General features: G+C 45.4%; 4 protein-coding genes across 10 annotated transcripts; 1 reads left to right on the forward strand and 3 right to left on the reverse strand.

The window, feature by feature from the left end:
• Positions 1 to 250: 250 nt before the first annotated feature.
• On the reverse strand, positions 251 to 5,166 carry zbtb22a (zinc finger and BTB domain containing 22a). 2 transcript variants are annotated; one of them, XM_062409706.1, is made up of 4 exons: positions 4,780 to 5,166; positions 3,550 to 3,769; positions 2,571 to 3,339; positions 251 to 2,131 (listed from the first exon to the last, which is right to left on the reverse strand). In XM_062409706.1, exons 2-4 carry the CDS (start codon positions 3,754 to 3,756, stop codon positions 1,023 to 1,025), a joined length of 2,085 nt encoding a protein of 694 aa, XP_062265690.1. In that variant the 5' UTR covers positions 3,757 to 3,769; positions 4,780 to 5,166; the 3' UTR covers positions 251 to 1,022. The 2 variants fall into 2 exon arrangements, with proteins under 2 accessions (XP_062265690.1, XP_062265688.1); XM_062409704.1 differs by having other exon boundaries at positions 251 to 2,134.
• Positions 5,167 to 5,306: 140 nt separating this feature from the next.
• On the forward strand, positions 5,307 to 11,178 carry scn1bb (sodium channel, voltage-gated, type I, beta b). Of its 2 annotated transcripts, XM_062409741.1 has the most exons (7): positions 5,307 to 5,655; positions 6,529 to 6,675; positions 6,758 to 6,924; positions 7,888 to 8,125; positions 8,929 to 9,070; positions 9,883 to 9,957; positions 10,665 to 11,178. In XM_062409741.1, exons 2-6 carry the CDS (start codon positions 6,627 to 6,629, stop codon positions 9,950 to 9,952), a joined length of 666 nt encoding a protein of 221 aa, XP_062265725.1. In that variant the 5' UTR covers positions 5,307 to 5,655; positions 6,529 to 6,626; the 3' UTR covers positions 9,953 to 9,957; positions 10,665 to 11,178. The 2 variants fall into 2 exon arrangements, with proteins under 2 accessions (XP_062265725.1, XP_062265724.1); XM_062409740.1 differs by having other exon boundaries at positions 5,307 to 6,675.
• Positions 11,179 to 11,229: 51 nt separating this feature from the next.
• naxe (NAD(P)HX epimerase) lies at positions 11,230 to 14,832 on the reverse strand. Of its 4 annotated transcripts, none has more exons than XM_062409732.1 (7): positions 14,744 to 14,832; positions 13,586 to 13,776; positions 13,389 to 13,497; positions 13,093 to 13,203; positions 12,781 to 12,891; positions 12,294 to 12,441; positions 11,230 to 11,826 (listed from the first exon to the last, which is right to left on the reverse strand). In XM_062409732.1, the coding sequence occupies exons 2-7, from the start codon at positions 13,756 to 13,758 to the stop codon at positions 11,627 to 11,629; spliced, it is 852 nt and encodes a 283-aa protein (XP_062265716.1). In that variant the 5' UTR covers positions 13,759 to 13,776; positions 14,744 to 14,832; the 3' UTR covers positions 11,230 to 11,626. The 4 variants fall into 4 exon arrangements, with proteins under 4 accessions (XP_062265716.1, XP_062265717.1, XP_062265715.1 ...); XM_062409733.1 differs by having other exon boundaries at positions 13,586 to 13,773; positions 14,744 to 14,830; XM_062409731.1 differs by having other exon boundaries at positions 14,677 to 14,808.
• Positions 14,833 to 15,457: 625 nt separating this feature from the next.
• LOC133972319 (lamin-A-like) lies at positions 15,458 to 21,262 on the reverse strand. 2 transcript variants are annotated; one of them, XM_062409712.1, is made up of 13 exons: positions 21,181 to 21,262; positions 20,512 to 20,864; positions 19,000 to 19,156; positions 18,458 to 18,583; positions 18,201 to 18,371; positions 17,885 to 18,010; positions 17,454 to 17,674; positions 17,040 to 17,313; positions 16,857 to 16,964; positions 16,648 to 16,767; positions 16,508 to 16,564; positions 16,131 to 16,322; positions 15,458 to 16,037 (listed from the first exon to the last, which is right to left on the reverse strand). In XM_062409712.1, exons 2-13 carry the CDS (start codon positions 20,847 to 20,849, stop codon positions 16,002 to 16,004), a joined length of 1,926 nt encoding a protein of 641 aa, XP_062265696.1. In that variant the 5' UTR covers positions 20,850 to 20,864; positions 21,181 to 21,262; the 3' UTR covers positions 15,458 to 16,001. The 2 variants fall into 2 exon arrangements, with proteins under 2 accessions (XP_062265696.1, XP_062265695.1); XM_062409711.1 differs by having other exon boundaries at positions 16,131 to 16,325.
• Positions 21,263 to 21,289: the final 27 nt, after the last annotated feature.

A 21,289-nucleotide genomic window follows, 5' to 3' on the forward strand; every position in this document is an offset into this window, starting at 1 on the left:
TTCACTACATTTATATTTCTTGGTTTCTGAGGCTATAAGACAGGACTAACTTTTACAAACCCTAAATATTAAAGAGACATTTGATGTTTTTCTTTGTGTTCAGACTTGAACGTCTTCAATGAGTTAAATAAAATCCCCATTCATACGATTCTGGTTGGGCACCAGACCATAATAACCTTTCTTGAACAAGAGAGACCTCTGCAGCCCGGTCACTGCTGCTGCAAAGTGTTACACAATGAGTCACAGCATCCAACAACCAAACCTTTTATTAACTTGTAAAACAAGAGTTTTTTTTTTTCATTAAGTGTGTATTTATCAGTATTGCACTGATATTGTTTTGATCCATGTGTTCTTATCTTCTAATGAAGATCAACAGCAAAAAGAAATGTGCAAAATGCAAATTAAAGCAACACTTTGCAGCATTAAAACCCAGCGTTTATCTCCAATATTCAGCCGTTAAACTTTTAAAATATGAAGAATCCTAAACAGAGTTTGGTGGATTTGGTGCAGTGGCTCCCGGGTGGTTCAGGAAGCAGAGGATCATGGGTAATATCCAGCGTTCAGTTGGGTTTTAGTTCAGTGAGTGGGACTAAGACTTCAGAGCCGTTTCTTCTTTACATGAAATCCACTTAATCGCCCGGACACGGAGCCCAACAGGGATAATGAACAAGTGTCTGCAGGGGGCGCTGTTGTTACATTAAAGTTACATAGTGTTGCTTTAAAGTTGTTCAAAGTACATTCACAGCATGGCTTGTTTAAGATGTACAGTTTACAGCATCACTAAACTAGAACTGAGCTTACGTGACACTGCACAAATGGAAAAAGACACCACTTCAATGAAACACATGTTTTCTTCAAAATACACAACATGAAATTTATGCACATAAAAAAAAAGCTTCTCCAAGAAACTGTCAATGATTTGTGTCTGCAGACTTTCAAAGTGATCATGTGATTCATTGTCCTTCACATATGTATTCATCTACATACAGTTTAAGGGCGGTAAACATGTTTCACATTAATATTTAGTTTCCGCCAAAGCTCTCACTCGCCTCCTGTTTAAAAACGTGACCCGTGTTCAGATTCTGTGACTGAGTTCTGAGTTCATCAACGATCCCAGGCACACTGCCCAGCAGCCCACCCATCCCTCCGCCCTCCATCCCCCCGTGAAAATCCACCTCCTCCACCTTCACCTGTCCTCCGCTCACAAGAAAAGCTTCTCCCTCGTCAAATCCATAACCGTAGCTGTCGTCCATGTCCGCCGCAGTTGTGCTCATGTTGTTGCTGTTGGCCGAGGAGCTGGAGGCGAGTCTTTCGCATCGCGCCTGATGCCTGAGGAAGCTGTCCCTCCAGATGACCTTCTTCCCACACAGGCCGCACTCGTAGGGCCGCAGCCCGCCGTGGGTCTTAAGGTGCTTGGTCAGATGGTGCTTCATCTTGAAGGACTTTGTGCAAACAGGGCAGCCAAAAGGCCGGAGATTGAGGTGCTGCATCTTCACGTGCCGGTCACGCATGCTCTTCAGGGTGTAGGCCTTGCCACAGTGGCAGAAGTGGACTTTCCCTGTGTAGGGGGCACCGGCGAGGGAGACCGAGGATGATGAAGAGGGGGTTGGGGGTGAGGATGGCGGAGGGAAAGCAGCAGAGGACGGGGACAGGTGGCGACTGGAGGTGGAGGTCAGTGAGCCACTTTGTCCCGTGCTGGTGGACGGCCAGTGCCCCTCGGAGGCTGCCGTGGTGAAGTCTGGAGACGCAGGCACTAAAGGCCTCTGGGAAACCTGTCCTGTGCCGTCCTCTATCTCATCATACGTGTCTCTGCTGAAGGTCCCTGCTGTGAAACACTCAAAATCCACATTCTCCTCCTCCTCCTCCTCCTCCTCATCCTCGTCTTTGCTGCAGCTGCCGGCCTCTCCTACCTGAGGCCGGGTCTCTTGATGGGACCAGGGACCCGACTGCCACTGCTGCCGGGCTGAATCCGAGCAGGACGGGCCCAGATCTCTGTCCCCTGATTGGTAGGCATGAACACTGGGCAGGTTGGAGGAGTGATCACTTTGCACTTTTTCCTTCATCACGTCCACACTAGTCTTTACTGAGGCTTGTGCGGCTTGTGCATTCACATTGGAAACCTGGTGCAGGTCTGCTGGAGAAAACAAATCACAGGCAGATCGTTAGAGTGTATTTATTCAGATTGTGTACTGAGAAGAAGAGTAGAAGGATTACATGAGCAAACAGTGAAGAACAGAATCGATATAAAGAGTTTAACAATATGTCATGGTGTGTTGTATTTTTACCAACCTACGGTTCTATAAAGCATAGATTTGGTATCAGAAGCTAAATTCATGTATCGTTTCTTTTTTTAAATATCTAAAACCCAAACTTTGAGTAATATAAAAGAGTATTTGCAATCCAGAAACTTTTCCTGTAGTAAATCAATTTAGGATATAAAATTAATGAATTGTTGTTTATAAATAGAAAACATTGAAAGCAGTAATTAATGTCTGTGGTAAAAGCTACATCAGGATTCTTTCCTGGCTTTGTATTTCTGATTAAAGCAACATGAGGCTTTTATATCTTACCACAATGTCCCATTTGTGCAAAGCTCTCTTTCTCTGCGGCATCGTCTCCGATTCCTTCATCTGCCTCGATCTCTCTCTTCTCATTCTTTCTCCTTTCTTGGTTCTGATCACCATCCCCGCTTCCTCTGTTCCTATCAAGCAGCCGATCGGCACTCAGCGCTGCTCCCCGCTGTTGAAACCTGACTTTCTGCTTTAATGTGTCACCGCTGGCAAACCCCCCGTGATGCCGGCTACTGTGTCCAAGTCCATCATGTGCAAAGTGGCCTGTTTTTGCATGGCTTGGTACCCATGCCTCCTCACAGCTGGTGTAATCACTCTCAGTGTAGCCGGGGAACGTGTCCAGTTGAGTGTCAGCTAAGTGCTGGGCTGACGAGGGCCGCGGACGCCCCCATCTAGGAAACTGCTGCGGGCGTCTCCAGGTAGCCAGGGGGGGCAGAGCGTCAGGCTTCCTCTCCCTCCGTCTTCCCTCTCTCTCCAGATTCAAGCAGTCTGTGCTGCTGGGGGATTGCTGTCGTGATGCGGGGCCCTGGTGAGCTGCCGCGGCTTCTCCAGAGGAGACTTCTACCGACAACCGGGGCCTCTTCAAAATCTCAGTGCATTTGTCCACAATGTGCCACATCTGAAGGAAACTGGCCACGGTGACGTAGTTCACAATGTCTTCATGCACGATGCTCAGCTGGCCTGTGTAGGCGGAACTCAGCACACTCTCAAAAGCTACCGGGTCCATGACCGAGGGCAGAGAGACTGTTGTGACATTCTTCAGTAACACCTGTTGGGAGAAAGGAGCACAGACATACTGAGGCTCCATCCAGACGACTACGTGGCAGATTTAAAGCTGAAATAATCTGCGTCCGCACAATATATAAAAATATATATAAAAATCACTTCCATAAACAGGAAGCACATTGTCGACTGTGCAGTTGGTTACTGCCACAAAGCAATAACAGCTCTTCTTAACGGATGATGAACCGGTGCCTACCTGGTCGTGGAAGTAGGGCGAGGACGCAGCAAGCACACAGCGGTGAGCCCGGAACACCTGACCCTGCACCTGGATGGAGAGGTCGCACAGCCGGCCCTCCTCCCGCTGACGGTTCAGATTTTCCAACACAGCAGCGCGAGCGCCGGGGAAACACACCTGCACGGTGAGACCAGCTGGAGCTGCAGAGGCGCTGCAGGTCGGATCCATGGTCACAGAAGAGCTACAACAAAATAAAGATGTTATGGTGATATTTCATTTCTCTATACACAAGTAGACGACATTATAGACTTCAGAGTTTCGAGAATTAATTATTTTACTGCTGCATTTGTTCTTGGGCTTCCTCATGTTGCTGACTTTTCAGTTTCCAAGCAGGTTATAAATAAATGATCTTATCTTCAGCATTTTTTTGTTGCGCAATTCCTTGAAGAGAAACTTGCCCTTTGCATCAAGGACATATTTATGTACAATATGTGTTGATAATGTAAATATTTGTCATTTGATTTTATTTGTTTATTGATTCCATCATTATCCATTAGGGAAGATATATCATAACTAGACACACACATATATAAATATTTGTATATATATTTTATCATAATAATTTAAATGTGACCAGACAAGTACAAACCAATCGATTAATCGTGTAACATAAAGTTCTTTGCAAATATTTGATTCAACAACTGCATTTGTCAACTGAATTATCTTATAAAGCAGTTAATTTAATATCTTTGCATAGTAAACAGTTCTCATTGATTGATAACAGTTTATGAAAATATGAATCAAGCATCAATTCAACGTAGAGTAGAGATTAGCTTTTATTATAAGTGTTTTAAAGTTATCCATTCATATAGAATCTAATGAGCAAAATAATCTGCAATTAAAAAAACTTTTGATTAGAGCCTCCTGTTTAATTATCTGTTAATGTTTCTGCTATTAATCCTTGTGTGAAGTACCAAAGTACGAACAGCAGCGCTTTGTGTTATGAAGTATTAGCATCTAGCTGATGTTAGCTCACTACATTTAGCTAGCTGATGTTAGCTCAGTCCAAACCACCTTGTAAACCGAGATAATTAGCAACATTAGCATTGTTATCACTATTGCTAAGTCTGACTTTACACAAATACAACTTCTATACATGATTCTGGGTTCACTGCTGCACTGTATTCGTTCATGCGTTAGCTTCCGGGTACCACAGCTAGATAGCATGCTAACATTAGCTTGGTACTTTACCTGTGTTGTCCTTACGTAGAGTTTGTCCCTAATTAATTAACGTTGTTCCTTCTTGAATCCCGCGTGTTTATTCCCCACGAGGTTCATCGCTTGTTAAGGTTGTTAAAAAAAACAAAAACAAATCAAGCTAGCAAATGCTAACAGCAGCTTGCCCGTAGGCGTAGCTAGCTGCTGCTGCTAGCCGCTTGACAGCGCAGCATCACCGGCGTCACGCACGACGTGAGTGGGTGTGTTGGTGCGGGGGGTTCTAAAGGTGCGAAGAAGAGACGCCATGACACCGACGACGTGAACCTGCGGGTCGAAGCTTGCGGGGGTCTCACGAGCGGGTTTCATGGCGCTGCGGGCGGAGACTCGCGGAAACTCATGGGGACTGCACGCCGCCATGATGGGCTGGCCACGCCCCCGTCGACCCCCTGTAGCCTGCATCTTAAAGGCACAGTCCCCCCCGTGACGTCAGAGGCTGCATCGCGGCTCTCGACGTCTTTTCTCTCCCCCCCCCCCCCCCCCACCCGTCAGGTTCCGTGTGAAATCAAGGTGAGGCCTCCTGCGGATGCTTTTCAGTGTGTAGCGTGTGTTTTATTTTTTTTAAGAGCAGCTTTAAAATTCCGCAGCATCCGCCGCAGCATCTGCCCAGTCAGCCCCGCACAGCCGCGGGGATTTACCGCAGTGCATCTGCAGCGAGCATCCTCCCGCACGGAGCCACGGAGGAGCCGCTGTGGCGCAGGAGGACCGCGGCGGACCGAGCGCAGGACTATTCCACATATTCTCACGTTTCATTGAATTCATTTGAAACGTGCGGCTCCCGTCCCTCACGCACCTGTTTATCCTGCGATGCCAAGGCGAAGGACGCATCTCTTCTCCGAGGTCGGTAGATAGGTGAGATTACCAGTGTTCCCACCAGCATCACACGGGGAGGACATTTGGTTTGTGTGTGCTTCGAGGAGGCCTCTCATCCAGGACTGGGATTTCTCTACTTTTATTTTTTCGTGCACCATTTCCCCGCAAGAGGTAGCAATGCAATCCCCATAGAAGCATGCGTGTTATATAAGTATATGCACTGGCATGTTGGGTGCATTGTAGACGCGCAGGTTGGTGTTTGCTGTGCTGCACGTTATATATACACACTCTCCAGCTTGTGTTTAGCTAGTCAACATAGAGGGAGCAATGTGGCCCCTGCAGGCAGATGTAACGATCCCTCTGTGCATCTCCCGTTAGGACCTCTGGGAAGCTCATAATCAAATCTCAGGGTGTTGATCTGGGGAGCACTGCGAGTCACCAGCTACCAGAGATAGTCTAATGATGCTCATGGATGATTGAGAGCTGAGAAATACCAGCGCACAGGCTTTCAGATTCCCCCATTGTGGGAGTAATGGATCAGTATCTTATCTGATCTCATCTCCACTTGAATGCATGAGTCCAGTGGGGGCACGTTTATTGTCCGGAATCAGGAAGCAGCATTAATCTGTGGTGATAATATTCTGTAAACAACGCAGGACAGTGTCGAGCCACAGAAGGGAGACGCTGACAGATCTCAGGCCTGCTCACATCATAAACACATGTACGAGGGAGTAGCCTGGGGACACACACACATTTATTCTTTTGCACTTAACATTGCATGAGCTGCCAGGCACACACAAGTGAGGTTAGCCTGCACTTTACCGGCCTACGGCTTTTTGAAAATCTACAGATAAGCTCCGAAATATAGTTGAAGTGTCAGTCCTTGCAAACGTGGAGGTGCTCTGTGTATAGGTGTCACTTAGAGCTTCGACAACAATCCTCTGGGGCGTCGGTGGTTGTAGTTTTTGAGGATCCTCGTCCAGAGAGAACCGGACAGCCGCTCCAGTGACATGGCAGCATCACAGCTCCTGCTCCTCTCTCTGCTCTGCACGCTGTTCGGTGAGTTCTTCACACGTTGTTTCTACCTCATGCAAACCCAGAGCTGAATAAAGAGAAATACACCTCCTTCCTTTCTGAACAGTGCACCAGAGCCATGCGGCCTGCGCAGAGGTGGCCTCGGACACCGAGGCAGTGGCAGGCAAGGGCTTCAAGCTGGGCTGCGTCTCCTGCAAGCTGAGGAGCGAGGTGGAGAGCACAGCCGTGATCGAATGGTACTTCAAGCCCAAAGGAGAAGCCGACTTTTTCCCTGTGAGTGCACCATTAATTTAACGAGTTGTATTTGGAGTCTGATGGCAGCACTAATGGGGCTCCTTCCTGGAGTTCTACTCGTCCTGGGAATCGTTAAAGTAAAAACTTGTCCCAGGCTGCATCCCTTTAAGACACAAGCTATATTTATACACATGTATATGCAGTGACAATCAAGCTCTCTTCCTTCCTGTGTGTCTCTCACTCACATATACACACACATGTTGTCCCCGATCACGTGATAGCATCCGGTGCTGAGGTCGCTGTGAGCAATCAGAGGTGAGACTTCTCACTCAGAGATCGTTAAAGCTGCAGAGATGACCCACGCCTGTGTTGACCTTGTGCTGACTCCTCTGCTCGTCACTGGAGAGCATGTGGTGATCATGTAGCTGAGCACAGTGCCCGGTGCAGCACAGCAACATCCAAATACCATATATCTGAAAGACACTCAAGAGATATCAGTCCCCACAAATATGCCAGATTTTAGTTTTTCCTCTGGATCCATGAATTATTCTCTTGGAAATCAGTAAAAACAATGGAGAAAACATTGACCCATACAAACACATAGTTAAATTACGGGATAGTTAATGAAGGATTTGGGTCTTTGTATATTTGTTGTTTATTTGTACTTGATGTGGCAGTAAGGAATGATTAACACATGCTGCCCTAACCCTCCAGCTCCATATCGTATATAACGATTGAACCTTGACCTCCTGTCATCTATCATGAGTCTTCTCTGATCCCTGGAGGGGGACTAGACATTCTACAGCAGCTCAGGAAACATTCTGAATAGGTAGAGAACATAGAATAACAGATACAACGTAAAGAATGTTAAGGCCATCTCATTATATTCACAAACTATGAATTCGATGATTTGATTCCAGCTCTGTGTAACTATTCTGTGTACAATGCAGGTTTCTGTCACTTTCGCCTTTCGATGAACCTTCCGGTCTCTTTGTCTCCCAGATCTACACGTACGGCAGTGGAATCGCCACCATCGAGCACGAGGACTTCATCGACCGCGTGGACTGGAACGGCAGCAAGTCGAGCAACGACATCCAGGATGGATCCATATACGTGCTCAACATCACCTTCAACGACACGGGGACCTTCCGCTGCTACTTCAACCGCATCCTCATCTACCCCAACCACGAGTACAGCACTCTGGTCAGCAAACTGGTCCACCTCACCGTGGTGGCTAAAGGTATGGGGACCACGGCGTGAGGTCTTTTTCATATGAGCTTAGATCAAACTGAAAATGGTGGGATTCCCAGCATAGACAGAAAATGAACACCTCTAGTCGTAAGAGACTAGAAAAAGCCTGAGCACTTTCTCAGCAAGTCTTGGCTTGTTTTGTATTTGCATTAAATAAATAATTAAAACCAAACTTACATCAACTTGTGACAAGAAATACCTTAAATTACAGATATCCTCTTTGAGAAACAAATCTGTTTAATGCCAAGGTTAGATGTAAATGATGTAACCGATTCATCCCATTCATCCAATGTGGATTTCCATCAAATTACCAACACTCCATCCCCATCTGCTAACATGGAGGAGGCAGGGTTGAAGTAGTGGAGAAAGTCAGCATCAGTGTGTGTGAGAGCTTCGTTGTGGTGAATGCTAAACACGGGAACACGGGGGGTTCAGCATCAGAAAGCTGGTTCTCTTTGTCTCGGGTAGATTTGGTTTTTAACGGATCACGTTCGTTGCATCGCTTTAAATATTCTGGAAAGAACGTGTGGCATGTAAAGGGAAGGTGCAGCAGCTTCTGATGATGATGATGATGATTCACCCTATATCCCAGAGGACTCCTGCTCAGAATCAAATCAGGAATGACGCACACGCGGTTGATTGCATCCTTGACCAGACAGTGATCGTCCAGTGTAAAAAGCAATCTGCCACACGCCTGCGTAAATCCTCCATCGTCTGAGGGATGTTTCCTGTTGGATGGAGGGTTGTGAGTGTCTGGTCTGATGAGTTGATTTCCTGCCGCCTCCTTTGCAGCGACCAGAGGAACCGCTTCCATCGTGTCAGAGGTCATGATGTACGTGACCATCATCGGGCTGCAGGTCTGGCTCCTCATAGAGATGATTTACTGCTACAAGAAGATCTCAGCGGCCGGGGAGGAGGCGCTACGAGAAGCGGCGTGAGTATATTATTACGGAGCTGTTAAAGCCTTGAATTTTTTTTAATCTTTCAATAGCATTGAAAACTGGCTGTTTAAGCGAAAGACATGTTTCTGCAATTTGTGTTTTTGAAAAGAGATCCACGTTTTCCCATTAGGATTAAAACCTGAAGTATTTGTCAGCTCACACGTTTTCTGCTAACGATTCTGCTCTCGTGCTTGTTTGTATAGAGACAAGGTTAAAACCTGTGGGAGACGTATTCTACCATATTCTGAATATCTGAAAACGGATTTGAAAATCTAAAAAGAAAAAAACGTTTTGCACGATTGAAACTGAAAGTTGTGAAACCTTGCATTAAGTTTAACAGGCTGGAAAATTCAAATATCCGCAAACTTGCTTTTCTGTTCCATGTTTTCCTTCTTTAAAAAGTCTGTGTTCTTTATTTATGTCCCACTGCTGAACTCACACCTATAATTATACCTTTGTTACATCCTCTCTTTGGTTTATGTCTCTGTCCTTTTCTTCATCTGTCCTCTGACGTACTTACTAACTCCAGGTCATTTACATCTTGTCTGTGTGTTTTCATGTGTGTCTCTTTGTCTGCCATCTCACGCTCCGTCTGTCTCCTTGTCGTGTTTCCGTCTTGTCCGTCCCGTCATGTCTTCGTCCTCCCTAGTAAAAACCAAACTCTCCCTACTGTAAGTCAAAAAAAAACAAAACAAAGACCTGTCCTATCTTTGTTTTTGTATTTTTACTTTTCGTAAAAGCCATGTCACTGTGATGAAGTAAAACATTTACGACTTGTTTTTTGTAATTATTTTCCTCCTTCTAGAAATGCTGAATATTTAGCAATAGCCTCGGAGGGTAAAGATAACTGTGCCGGGGTGCAGGTTGGAGAATAGCACAGGTATGTGAAAATTCAATATTCAATCAACTCCAAAGTGATGGATTCTTAGCAACAGTGCTCTTAACTTCATCCAGGCCTCATCATATTACACAGACGCACAGATATCAGTTCCATTAAAAAGAAATCTCAAAAGCGCCTTGAGACTTCGAGGATGATTTGATTTTGTTGGTTAAAGGTCACGGTGGCATCACAAGACATGTTTGTGGTTTCGTGAACATATCTCAAGAATGACTGTAGGACTTTTATTCACACTTTTGTCACTTGGATTCAGACATGAGCCAAAATGATTTCGGTGGTCAAAGCTCTCGTTGACCTCATGAGTCTGGAAAAAACATGCGTGGACTTAAACGTCATTGGCTGGCGAAGGTATGAAATAGTCAAATAGTCAAGAGACATGAATAATTCCCTGGGAAATTACAACAGTAAAGAAGAGTCCTGAATCCGACCCTTCATTTAAAGGTTTATATCTCATCCTGGAAAAAAACATTTTGTACTTTTTACGTAATCCTGCTAACCAACAAATGGACATGGGCAAAACTTGAGTTCCTTGGCGGAGGTAACACAAAACGATTATAAAAGAAGGGTTTATTGTTAATGTGCACTTAGCTAACTGTAGTGTACCTAATAAATATAGTGTTTTATAGTATTTGTAAATTAAAGCACATTTGAATATTGGACAGTTACATTTCTCTTGTCTTTTCCTTCAGGCTTCTTCCACAGACCTGAAAACATCCTTCCACCCTCCGACCTGCATGAAGACAAACGGGGGGAGGAGCCTCTTCGTCATCTCATCTCTCTATTCGACCTTTCCCTCTGCACACATCACAAGCGGATGTGACATACGACGACAGCATGGCACCAGCACTGTAAATAGTCTTCTGCGTGCAATAGCATGTCCTGCACTTAAGAGAAAGCATTATGCATTAATGAGCCACACTGTTAAAAAAGCATATACGACACAGTCAGTATTTCATGTAATCATCCATTCATAGGAAATGTACGAGGGTCTGTGCTGGACTCCGTGAGATGGATTATCAAAAGAAAGGTTTTTACGATATCATCATCACCACCTGATGTTTAAATAACAAGACTATGTCCGGTGATGTTATTTATAAAATAGAATGTGGTGGGTTATGATAGACGGTCTTTCCAGTTGTTAGTTGTTCAATGATCTCTTGAGATGTGCTCAATAAAATCTGAGAAAAGGTACAAGGTGGAGATGTCATCTGTCGTTATGTTGATGTGGGAATAATGAGAACAAATCCAATCCTGTTTGTTTCATGTTCTTTATATTACTCCAGTCTGTTCAGGTTTCTCATGGTTTTAAACACTTTCCCACAACCACTCATCCAATCAGAACCAGTTTCATTCACAGATTTAAAGGAATAGTTCAACATTTAGAGAAATACGCTCATTTGTTTTCAGTCCGACGGTCAGATGAGAGGTAACTTCAGATCTCAGGTTCAGTTTATAAAGACAGAAAAGCAGAGACAGGATTTCAAGATGGACGACATCACAAACCAGTTTCCCTCCGGCTCAAACACCATCAAGGTACAAAGATGAGAGGTATTTATAAGCTCCTCTAACTTTGAGAAAGAAAGATGATTAGTGTCGACCCTATTCCTTCCTGGAGAAACAACGGTCCTGTCTGATTTAAAACGTAAATCTCCTACAGCTGTAAGACGCAGTCGGTGCCGGGATACTGAGGCAGGTTGAGCTGGTACTTCCTCTCCAGGCCCGGTGGCACAAAGCGACCCCCGAGGAAGTGGTACCGTCCCCTGAACAAGGAGGCAGACTTCTTCGGCGCGGTGAGAGAGATGAGCATGTCGGGCTGGAGTCCGTCTGCTCTGCCCTGCTCCACATCCCAGCCTTTAAATTCACACACACACACACAAAAGTGTCATGATCCACAGTGAATAAGTCATTAGTCAGATATTAGTGCTACAGGCAAAGTCACAAGGTCAAAAGGTCAAAGGGTCACTGAAATCTACAGACTTCTTCCCTATGGGATCACGAGCTTGAACAGCAGATTTATGAGTTCAGCGATTTTTCAGGATTATTTCATATACATTCAAAGATTTGTAGATGCAAACAACTTAATGTTTGAAGAAATAACATGAGGCCCATGAAAAATGAAAGAATACAACCATTATCCAACGATTTAATACACTGTCAGCTCAAAAGAAGCATCTACACCATTCAGCCCATCAGATCCGTTCTTCTCCACGTTTTAATCGCTGCTCATTTCAGAAAAATGTTCACAGGAATTAACCGTAAGCAGAGAACCGTTTAAACTGGTTTAGTCCGTGTGAAGTTGTGAGTGTGTGAGGACTGACCTGAGGGGATGTCGATGCTGGCGATGGGGACTGTGGTTTTCTCCAGCACGTCCAGGATGAAACCGAAAGGTTCTCGCACGGTTCCCTTGAAGCTGAAGCCGAAGATGGCGTCGATCACCAGATTGTAAGCCTCATCAATCAATTTGGCCTGACAAGATAATCACGTACAGAGAAATTAATGGTTATTGTTTTCATTGTCTTGAAAGACAGGCAAACTTTTACTTTACAAAGTAAACGTGTGAGGCCTCTAATTCAGTTTGTGCATCATCAGATATTGATCATATTTCTGACTGTGGTTTTATGAGCGATTAAACCCATTTCTCCCACAAGGATTCATCTGCAGTGAGGCTTGTTTACAGAGATCAAATTCTGTGAAAGTCAGGCCTCTTACAGCTTGAAACAAAATGCACAGTCATAAACACAAGAAGCAGAAACATTTCCTCCACCACAGAGAACGAAGCTGCTGCATAATTGATTAACACGGAACCTCAGGCATCTCAGTGAGGAAAGGGATCTCCATCTTCTGGCACTGGGTGGTCAGGCCCTGGAACAGCGGCTTGTTGGGCCTCTTCGGATACAAGATGGTCGGCTCGTAACCCTGCAAGACAACACAACACACAAAGATATTATTATCACCAACACATCCATAAGGTAGATCAGGCAAAGAAAGGAGGTCGGATTAAACAGTTATTGGTAAAGACGAGGTTTGAAGCTCCACAGAGGTTTTATTTAATTATGACCGGACCTCAGGGAAAGTCTGAAAGCTGCTTTTACTGTAACACAAGTGTGGGACACTCACAAAGAGCTTGAGGTGTCGGGCACAGACCAGGCCGTCGCCCCCGTTGTTACCTGGTCCACAAACCACCAGCAGGGAAGGTCTGGCCTTGACGAGGGACGTGATCGGATACGCCTGCAGAAAGAAATCACAACACAACCATCTTCACAGCAGCTACTGATGAGAGAAGCTTCAGGGAATAATCAGATTTAGACATGTACTTACGCTGTTTCTTGATTACTTTGCTAAATTGATTAATTGGCTTTACATTAAACACTGTCCATTTCATTTCAAAATAAGAGCCTTGCTTTAAACCTCACCCGTGTGATGGCTGTGGCACAGCTGAGTCCAGCCAGCTCCATCAGCTGGTCCACACTGAAGCCGTATTCACTGAAGAGCTCCTCGTCAATGTGCTGGGCCTCCTCCTGCCTGTGGAGCATCTACAGCTCAGTTTGGACTCACACTTACAAGCTGTGGGTGTTTTTTACTGCTCCGTGTGCGAGACGTGAAACCTCACCCGAGATATTTGATGGTCTTGGCCATGGTGGACGCTGCTCTGCTTCTGAAACAGTTGCTCTGGTGGTTGTTAGCTGCAGCGGGCAGAGGACATGTCCCCGTCTGAGCGAGGACTGAGGCGGCTCTGGACGTCACCAGGACCCCGATCCCAAACAGAGCCCGAGCACTCAACATCCAGAGGGATCCGAGCTGCTGGAACAGAGGACACACACATGATCTCAACTGAGCTGAGGGACGTTCAGCCCCATCACATGGCTTCATGAACTGTCAGACATGTAACTGTGGAGCCTCTGTTAAAACAAGGAGCTTTTCCATGAAGCCAGGGAGCTGTGGCTCAGACGTGTGTCGAGTGCTGTTAAAAGCTGTTCTGCACAATCTGCTGATATCGCTGCCTTGTGCTGCTGATGCACTGCTTTCACTGCTTACTTGCATTTTTCCTCTAAGTTCCCTCCGTCCACCTGCAGCTTGTTTTCTACAATAAATCATCCCCATGCACGTGGCTGGTGCTCAGGATGCTTTACAGTAACCTGATAAAACCTGTTAATAATAACACACTACTAAATAAACCGTGTTTAGCTTCTCTGGTTTACTTTCATTTAAAAACACTTTTTTTATTCCTGTATGGATGAAATGCCCACTAACACCTTTTTTACAGCCATTTAGTATTTTATTGGGAAAATTGTGCATTTTTAAATATATATAGTCATAGTTTGATATTCATAAAGCAGAACACTTGGTTTAAATCTGTGCTGCAATAATTATGTATAAAAACATATGCACTTAATTGTTACCAATCTAAATATGAAAACATGATAATAACTAGTTGTTTATTATAGAAATAAATCCACTAAATACATCTGTACACTCGTTTTTATTCTAACATGCAGCTGAATGTCATGACCCCATGTTGATGTTATTCTGTGTTAAAGTTCTCTTCTCACAGTCAGGTGAGTTATTAAAGCAGAAGGTTCACTCTCTAACAATCAACTTCTTAAAAACACAGAAAGAACAAGTTTGAGGTTTTAGCTTCAGTTTGTGTTGTTTGCTAACGTTACACGTGTTTGTGTAATTTAACACGTTAGATTGACTCACTTAATGTTAAAGGTTATTTCCTCAAAACGATTCAGCTAAGACGTTTTTTCCTTTGAACAAAACTTACGGATCAACAACGAGCGGATAAACCGAGGACTCGAACATCAACATGAGAAACACTGAGGTGACGACTACTTCCGGGTCTGGATATATATATAAACACTGGTCTAATTTCAAAATAAAATAGTACTTCCGTTTTATGGCGGAAGTAAGATTAGAGAGTGAGAAATGCTCTTATGATGGAAAATGGTGACAGTATGAAGGATAAAAATGGAAATACCACAAAACTTACAAAAAGTTATTTATTTAACATTATTTTTAAGTATTAAAAGATAAAAGTACCCCTATTTCAGGAATGGTTCGTTTCAAGATATTCATATTATTACTGGACAATTATTGACTCTTTTTTCATTATCAAGCAAAGGAAATCGTAAGTAAGTTTTCCCTGGAAAATTATTTATAATTTCACAATGAATGTTTAATCATCCTTCGCATCGGCACCTGAACCTTTTCATCCTTTTTCTCTCTTGTTTTGATTCAATGAAGTTGTTTTTTATGTATATACACGAATATGTAAATGAATACAATAATCTGAAGGTTTGAGATTTGTAGATATGAATTCCACACTTTTTTAGAATAATATGCAGACACAGCAAATTAATCCCAGTCAAAAAGAACTGACACAAAGTTTAAAGAAGCTTATTCCCATGCTGTGGTAAGAAGGAGCAACAACTATCAAATCATTATTAACAAACACCACATTTCTGAAAACATGTTTATTAAAATCAGTCAAAAATTACATAATTTCCTGTGGATCTGCAGGGTGGGAGTCTCTTCACTTTAACTCCAGAAGAATTTTACTCAATTCCCTGCAGCCCTGCTGCGTCAGTATGTTTACAGATGCAAATCTGATGTTATGGTATGATAAGTAAAGTCTGATCTTTATCTAACAGTTACAGGAACTGTGGATTTAACCCACCACTAATAAACCAGTAACATGATTTTAGCCCAAACTGTTGGTTCAATTTGTTAATGTGTTAAAATTACATTTATGTTCTTCATTTACTGTCGGGTGGAAAACTGGCAGAAGTTTCAAATTCTCAATGTCACCAATAAAAATACAAATGGCTGCTTACATCACCATTTAAATTTAATAAAATTTGCATGCCTATGTACATTATAAAAAAGCAGTATAAAGTTTGATTGCATACAAGATCTTGGAAATTACTCACAGGAAATGGACTAAAGAACTACGACTTGTAACTAAAGTACTACATAACTGAAACCTAACAGAGTCTAAGTGTTTCCATCGAGGATCCCAGGGCTCACATGATTGGACAGGTCTCCACTCTGGATCCAGTCTGAAAGGAAGAAAACACAAAACATGTTAATTGCATGAAAACACTCCAAGTCGCTGAGTAATGTCTCTTCTCAGGCCGTGTAGCAGAGCCCACCTTGCGAGGAGTGCTGCTGAACACGTAGGAGTGGGGCAGTAGACCCTCGGAGAGGCCTCCGCTGCGGAAGGAGCGGGCGGGCGAGGACACGGAGCAGCTGCTGGATTTGTCCGAGGGAAGTCCGCAGGAGCCGCAGACCACGGTGCGGCTCCGCAGGTTGTACTCACCGTCCCCGCAGGTGCTGTGAGCCACCTGCTGAGGCAGAGAGACGCAAACACACAGGCTGGTCAGTAGAAAACTCAACAAGAAGAAACACACAAAGTGAAAAGACGTCTTTGTCTAAATGTATATTAATTGGTTAATTGGTGTTCATATGTCATGCAGTGCATAGATACAGGATGTTATCAGTTGTCAGGATTCTAAATGATTTCTCTCACCATGTCATCGTCCTCGTCTTCAAACTGTGTGCGGGTGACTTTCCTCATTGCCATTTCCTGGAAGAAAACGTGTTTATTAACATGTTAAAGTAGAAATTCATGTAATGATATGAGCTTTATGTTTAAATAAAGTTACGCACATCTCCGCTGGCGCTGATCAGAGTCGTCTGGAACACGTCCCCGGTGCCCCAGGACGTCTGGGTCTTCCACACCAGGTCAGAGGGAGGGTTGTGGGCTCCGCCTGCACCAGAGGCCCAGATCTAATAGCCATGAAAAAGACACAGTGTTGGGTGTGATAGCTGTCAGTGTGCTGAGTTCGGTGATGGAGGTGAATGAAGATGCTGCTCACCGTCACCCTCTGCCCGGCCTTCAGGGTGAACTTAGTCGGGAACTTGAAGCTGATGGCTGCGCCCGACCCCACCTGTCGCCTCACCTGCCAGCTCCCCAGATTCTGATCCTGCAGGAGAAAGTTGACGGTTGAATGAAAGATAAATCCTGTTTAATCATCCTGCCAATATGTTCATCTTCTCACCTCATCTGATTTGTTGCTGAGTCGGACATATTTCCCCTCCTGGTCCACCTCCTCCACAGTGACCCGCCCGCTGGCCGACGCCTGCTGGGTGATGCGAGTGCGGGCCACAGCTCCTCCCGCGAAGCTGGAGGCCTCGCTGTCCGTGTCGTTGGGCCGGCGCCTCTTGGTGGCAGAGCTCTGAGCGCTGCAGTGGACGGATCGGGAGTGAGCTGCCGAGGTAGAGGAACGACTCCCTGCCGCTCTAGCGGGCGGAGGGCTGGGGGACAGCCGCAGTCTGCAGGGACACACATGGTAGAGGGATGACGATAAAGACAAAGAGGTATAACTGAAACTCTCCTATTGCTGCAAACCTCTGGTTGTGTTAAATAAAGTCATCATGACCCCACAGCAGAGACTCAACATAGTCCAACATACCTCTGCTCTTCCCCCTCCAGCAGCTTCCTGTAGGCACATATCTCCATATCCAGAGCCAGCTTGACATCCAGCAGCTCCTGATACTCATCCAGCTGCTGCTGCATCCGCTGCCTCATCTCACCCATCTCTCTGTCCTTGTCTCCCAGCAGGCGACGGGTGGTGTCCCGCTCCCGGGACAGAGCGGCCTCCATGTCCCTCACCTTCGCCTCACAGGCCGACAGCTGGATCAGGAGCAGACGAGTACAATAAGAGTCAGTAAACTAATAATCAGCAGGAAAATGCAAGAGAAATGTCAAACTCAGGCTTGAATTTGGTGGAAACTGGGTTCAAAGTAATAGAATAAACAACTTTGCATCACTTTATCTCCCAAAGTCATAAGTTTGATGATGTTTGGTGCGAATGCATTGAGATGAGGATTTGTTTCTGAGAACCTGTTTCTGCAGCTGGCTGAGCTGAGAGGACGAGGACTCCAGGCGGATCCGTGTCTGCTGCAGCTCCTCGTGTGCTTCTCCCACCAGGTGGCTGCTCCGGTCCGCAGACTGGCGAGCGTTCTCCAGCTGAGGAAGACAAACAACGAGGAGGAAGATCCATGAAACTGAGAAGAGACTGTAACTTCACTCTGAGTGATTTTGCTCGAACACAACAAATTTGTGAAACTGCTGCTGTACTTCAACAATGATGTTTTCATTGTATATGTATTTTATCTGTGCTGTTTGTCATTTTAAAATGCTCACATGAAAGGCCCACCTTAGAGTTGTACGTCTTCCCAATATCGTCCTTGTACATCTTGATCTGCAGCTCGTGCTGGGAACGCATCTCCACCAGCGCCTCCGCCAGTTTGCTCTCAAAGTCCTGCTGGTGGCCGTTGTCCAACTCGACCATACGAGACTCGTGACGCCGCTTTATCTCCCGCAGCTCCTGGTGGAGAGTTAGAAAATGTATTCAGCACGCATGACGGGGGAGAAGGTGGAAGGCATCGGTGGTGATGAGGGTTTCTCTCTGACCTCGGCCTGGAGGTTCTTCTGGAACTCGAGCTCCTCCTTCAGAGTCTGGATGCGATTCTCTCCGTCCACTCTCCTCAGCATCTCGTCCTGCAGCTTCTTCTTGGCATCGTTCAAACTGGTGTCCAGCTAAACCAGCCAACAAGGAACTGAACATTAGTTCACAGCAAACGCACAAACATTCCCATAAACAGGCTGTGCAATACAGACGTATGCAGTTAATACACTGTGGTTACTGCATGTTTTTGTTTATTCCAAAACGTTGGCATGAGAGCAGGAAATCTGTCGTTTAATCAAAGTAGCTGAGGTCACGTGGCCCTGACAGAGTCTCCATGCTGAACTCAGCCCTTTCAAAAATACATAGTGGTGGCACGAGTAAAAAGGAAATGGTTGTAACAGTGTCCCTGATGTGGAAAACACAAAGGAGGGAGATTAGGGACAGGCTGAACGCTGGGTGTCCTGCAGGCAGCCTGTGCAGGATTGAGCCCAGATGTGTTTCCACTGGGCGTTCTGAGCGTGGGGGGGGGGCGTGGGATGGAGCGTACCTTGGCAACCTGGGCCCTCAGGTCCCTGTTTTCCACCTCGACGTTCCGCTTCTCCCCCAGGGCCGTGGTCAGAGACGCGTCCTTCGAGTTCAGCAGCGCCTCCAGGTCTTTGACCCTCTGCAGCGCTCCGGCCAACTCCGACTCCTTTTTGGTGTTCCTGCGACAGAGAGGTCATCAGGGTCACGTGTCTTTGATCCTAATAGACCACATTCGCTTTGTCCTGTAACTTAAGAACCAAGTGGAAACTGAGTTCCTGCAGTTTCCTTTACAGTCTATAATGAATCAAATATGAGCTATTTTTGAATCTTTGGGAAAGACCTCGGCGCATATGACTCATAGACCACAGTGCTCTGTAGCCAGGCCGTGTGTCTGGTCGCCACAAGCCACAGCCTTTGGCGTTGAGCTGGGGAATCTGCCATGGCAACGCCGTGACTCCTGCCAAACACACGAGGGCCATCATCTCAATATTTATGGAAAAGCAATGGAGGCATGAGCTGCTGCCACGTATTGTGTGTGTATAATGATTGCTTTGCTGAAGGAGGAGAAACCCGGGGGAAAGAGTTAGTCATCAGGCTCTGGATGCGGCGGCAGAGGAAGGAGACGGAGTGGAAGTCCAACGTCAAGGAGTGAGCAATGAGGAGGGCATGTGAACAGGGAGTGGCCCAGCGGCAGAGCGTCTCAGCAGAAGTTAGACAAGCATCGTTCACAAGGAGCTAATGACTCAGTGTTGTTAATCACATGTTTTACACAGTAACTCTGCGATCGCACACTTTCTCTCGGCACAGAGGAATGAATGAAGCAAACTGAGGAGGATTTGGCTGAAGACGGAGGTTTCAGGAGCTTCGGGGGAAAGATGTTTCTTTCATGATCAACCGATAAAATAAATATCTGGATCACGGGTTTATATCCATTTTAGATTTTGACCAAAAGCCTTTCTTGGTAAAGAGGCGACTGGTTAAAACAATCCTTGCTGTTGTTAAATAATCTAACTTTACCTGTTACTGTAGGGTAAAAAGTGAGAGAAGAACTGACTGGGAGTCAGTTACACATCTTTATCCGTCTAATGCTAAAATTAGCGACAATAAACCACTGCACATACCAGAGTAATGAGACTGTATCATTAAAAGCCCTTAAAGGGGCCACGTGTTAATTCTCTGCGATCCCCACGTCTCATCACTGGAGCCAACATCAGTGACACCCACAAAAAAAAACATGTTCAGCAGGATATAAAACTTACATATGTATATAAATAGCGTTGCTTATTTTATATACCACTTTATTTATTTTCCAATGAACTTTTCATTTCTAAGGTTACTATTTTTGTTATTTTGCCTTTTAAAGGTTATATGCGCCCTGGCAATACACAGGGGTGGTGTTAAGGATTTCTATGCCCCTAAATATGGGGCACCCATTAACCCCCCCCTAGTTAGTATCACTTATAACTATATTTAAAAAAATGCAAGCACATGCACAAAACAATAAACGTAGATTTGGACTGCAGCAGTGTCCCACCTGGCTTTCAGCTCCTTGTGGTCGTCCCTCAGCTTCCCCAGCTCCAGCTGCAGACGGGCTCGCTCTCTGGCCACGGAGTCCAGAGTCTGACGGGCATCGGCCAGCTCGGTTTCGTAGGCGGCCTTCAGGCCCGTCAGCTCGCGGCTGACCTCCGTCTCCGACTCGGTGATGCGCATACGCAGGCCGGCGTTCTCGTTCTCCAGGTAGCGGACCTTGTCGATGTACACGGCCAGACGGTCGTTGAGGTTGCACAGGTCCTGCTTCTCCTGCAGCCGGGTGATGCGGTTGGGGGATGTTGGTGAGCTGGCACCTCGCGGGGTGTTTTTGGGTGTCGCCATTGCACCGGTCTGTTACTGTTGTAGAGAAAATCCTGATTATCCACCTGCTGACTCTAAATCAGTTTCTTTTCCAATCACAGTTACTAGAGGAAAGTGATAATTCCACTCTAACAGTTGACTTTTAAAGAAAGTGGTCAAAGTTGACCATATCTAAACTTTTAAACAGTGATTAAAAAACCTGTGAAGTTTAATTTTAGGTTGTGACTTCAACACCAGAGTCGAAGGGTCATCAGTCATCGAACGACATGGGAGGGGTCATCGACTCCACCCGAAGAAATCCACGAGAAGTCTTTGCACAAAAGACGGCCGGTTTTCTTTTGGCAGGTTTTACCTTCGTAGAGCTGCTGAGAGGATGAGAGAAGTTTGCTCCGAGGATGTTTGTTGGATCTTCTCTTGAGTTTTTCTTAATCTTCCGGTGAAGTGAGTCGGTCTGTCTTCGT

The sequence above is a fragment of the Platichthys flesus genome, chromosome 17, assembly GCF_949316205.1.
Source record: "Platichthys flesus chromosome 17, fPlaFle2.1, whole genome shotgun sequence".
In the NCBI taxonomy this organism is placed as follows: domain Eukaryota; kingdom Metazoa; phylum Chordata; class Actinopteri; order Pleuronectiformes; family Pleuronectidae; genus Platichthys; species Platichthys flesus.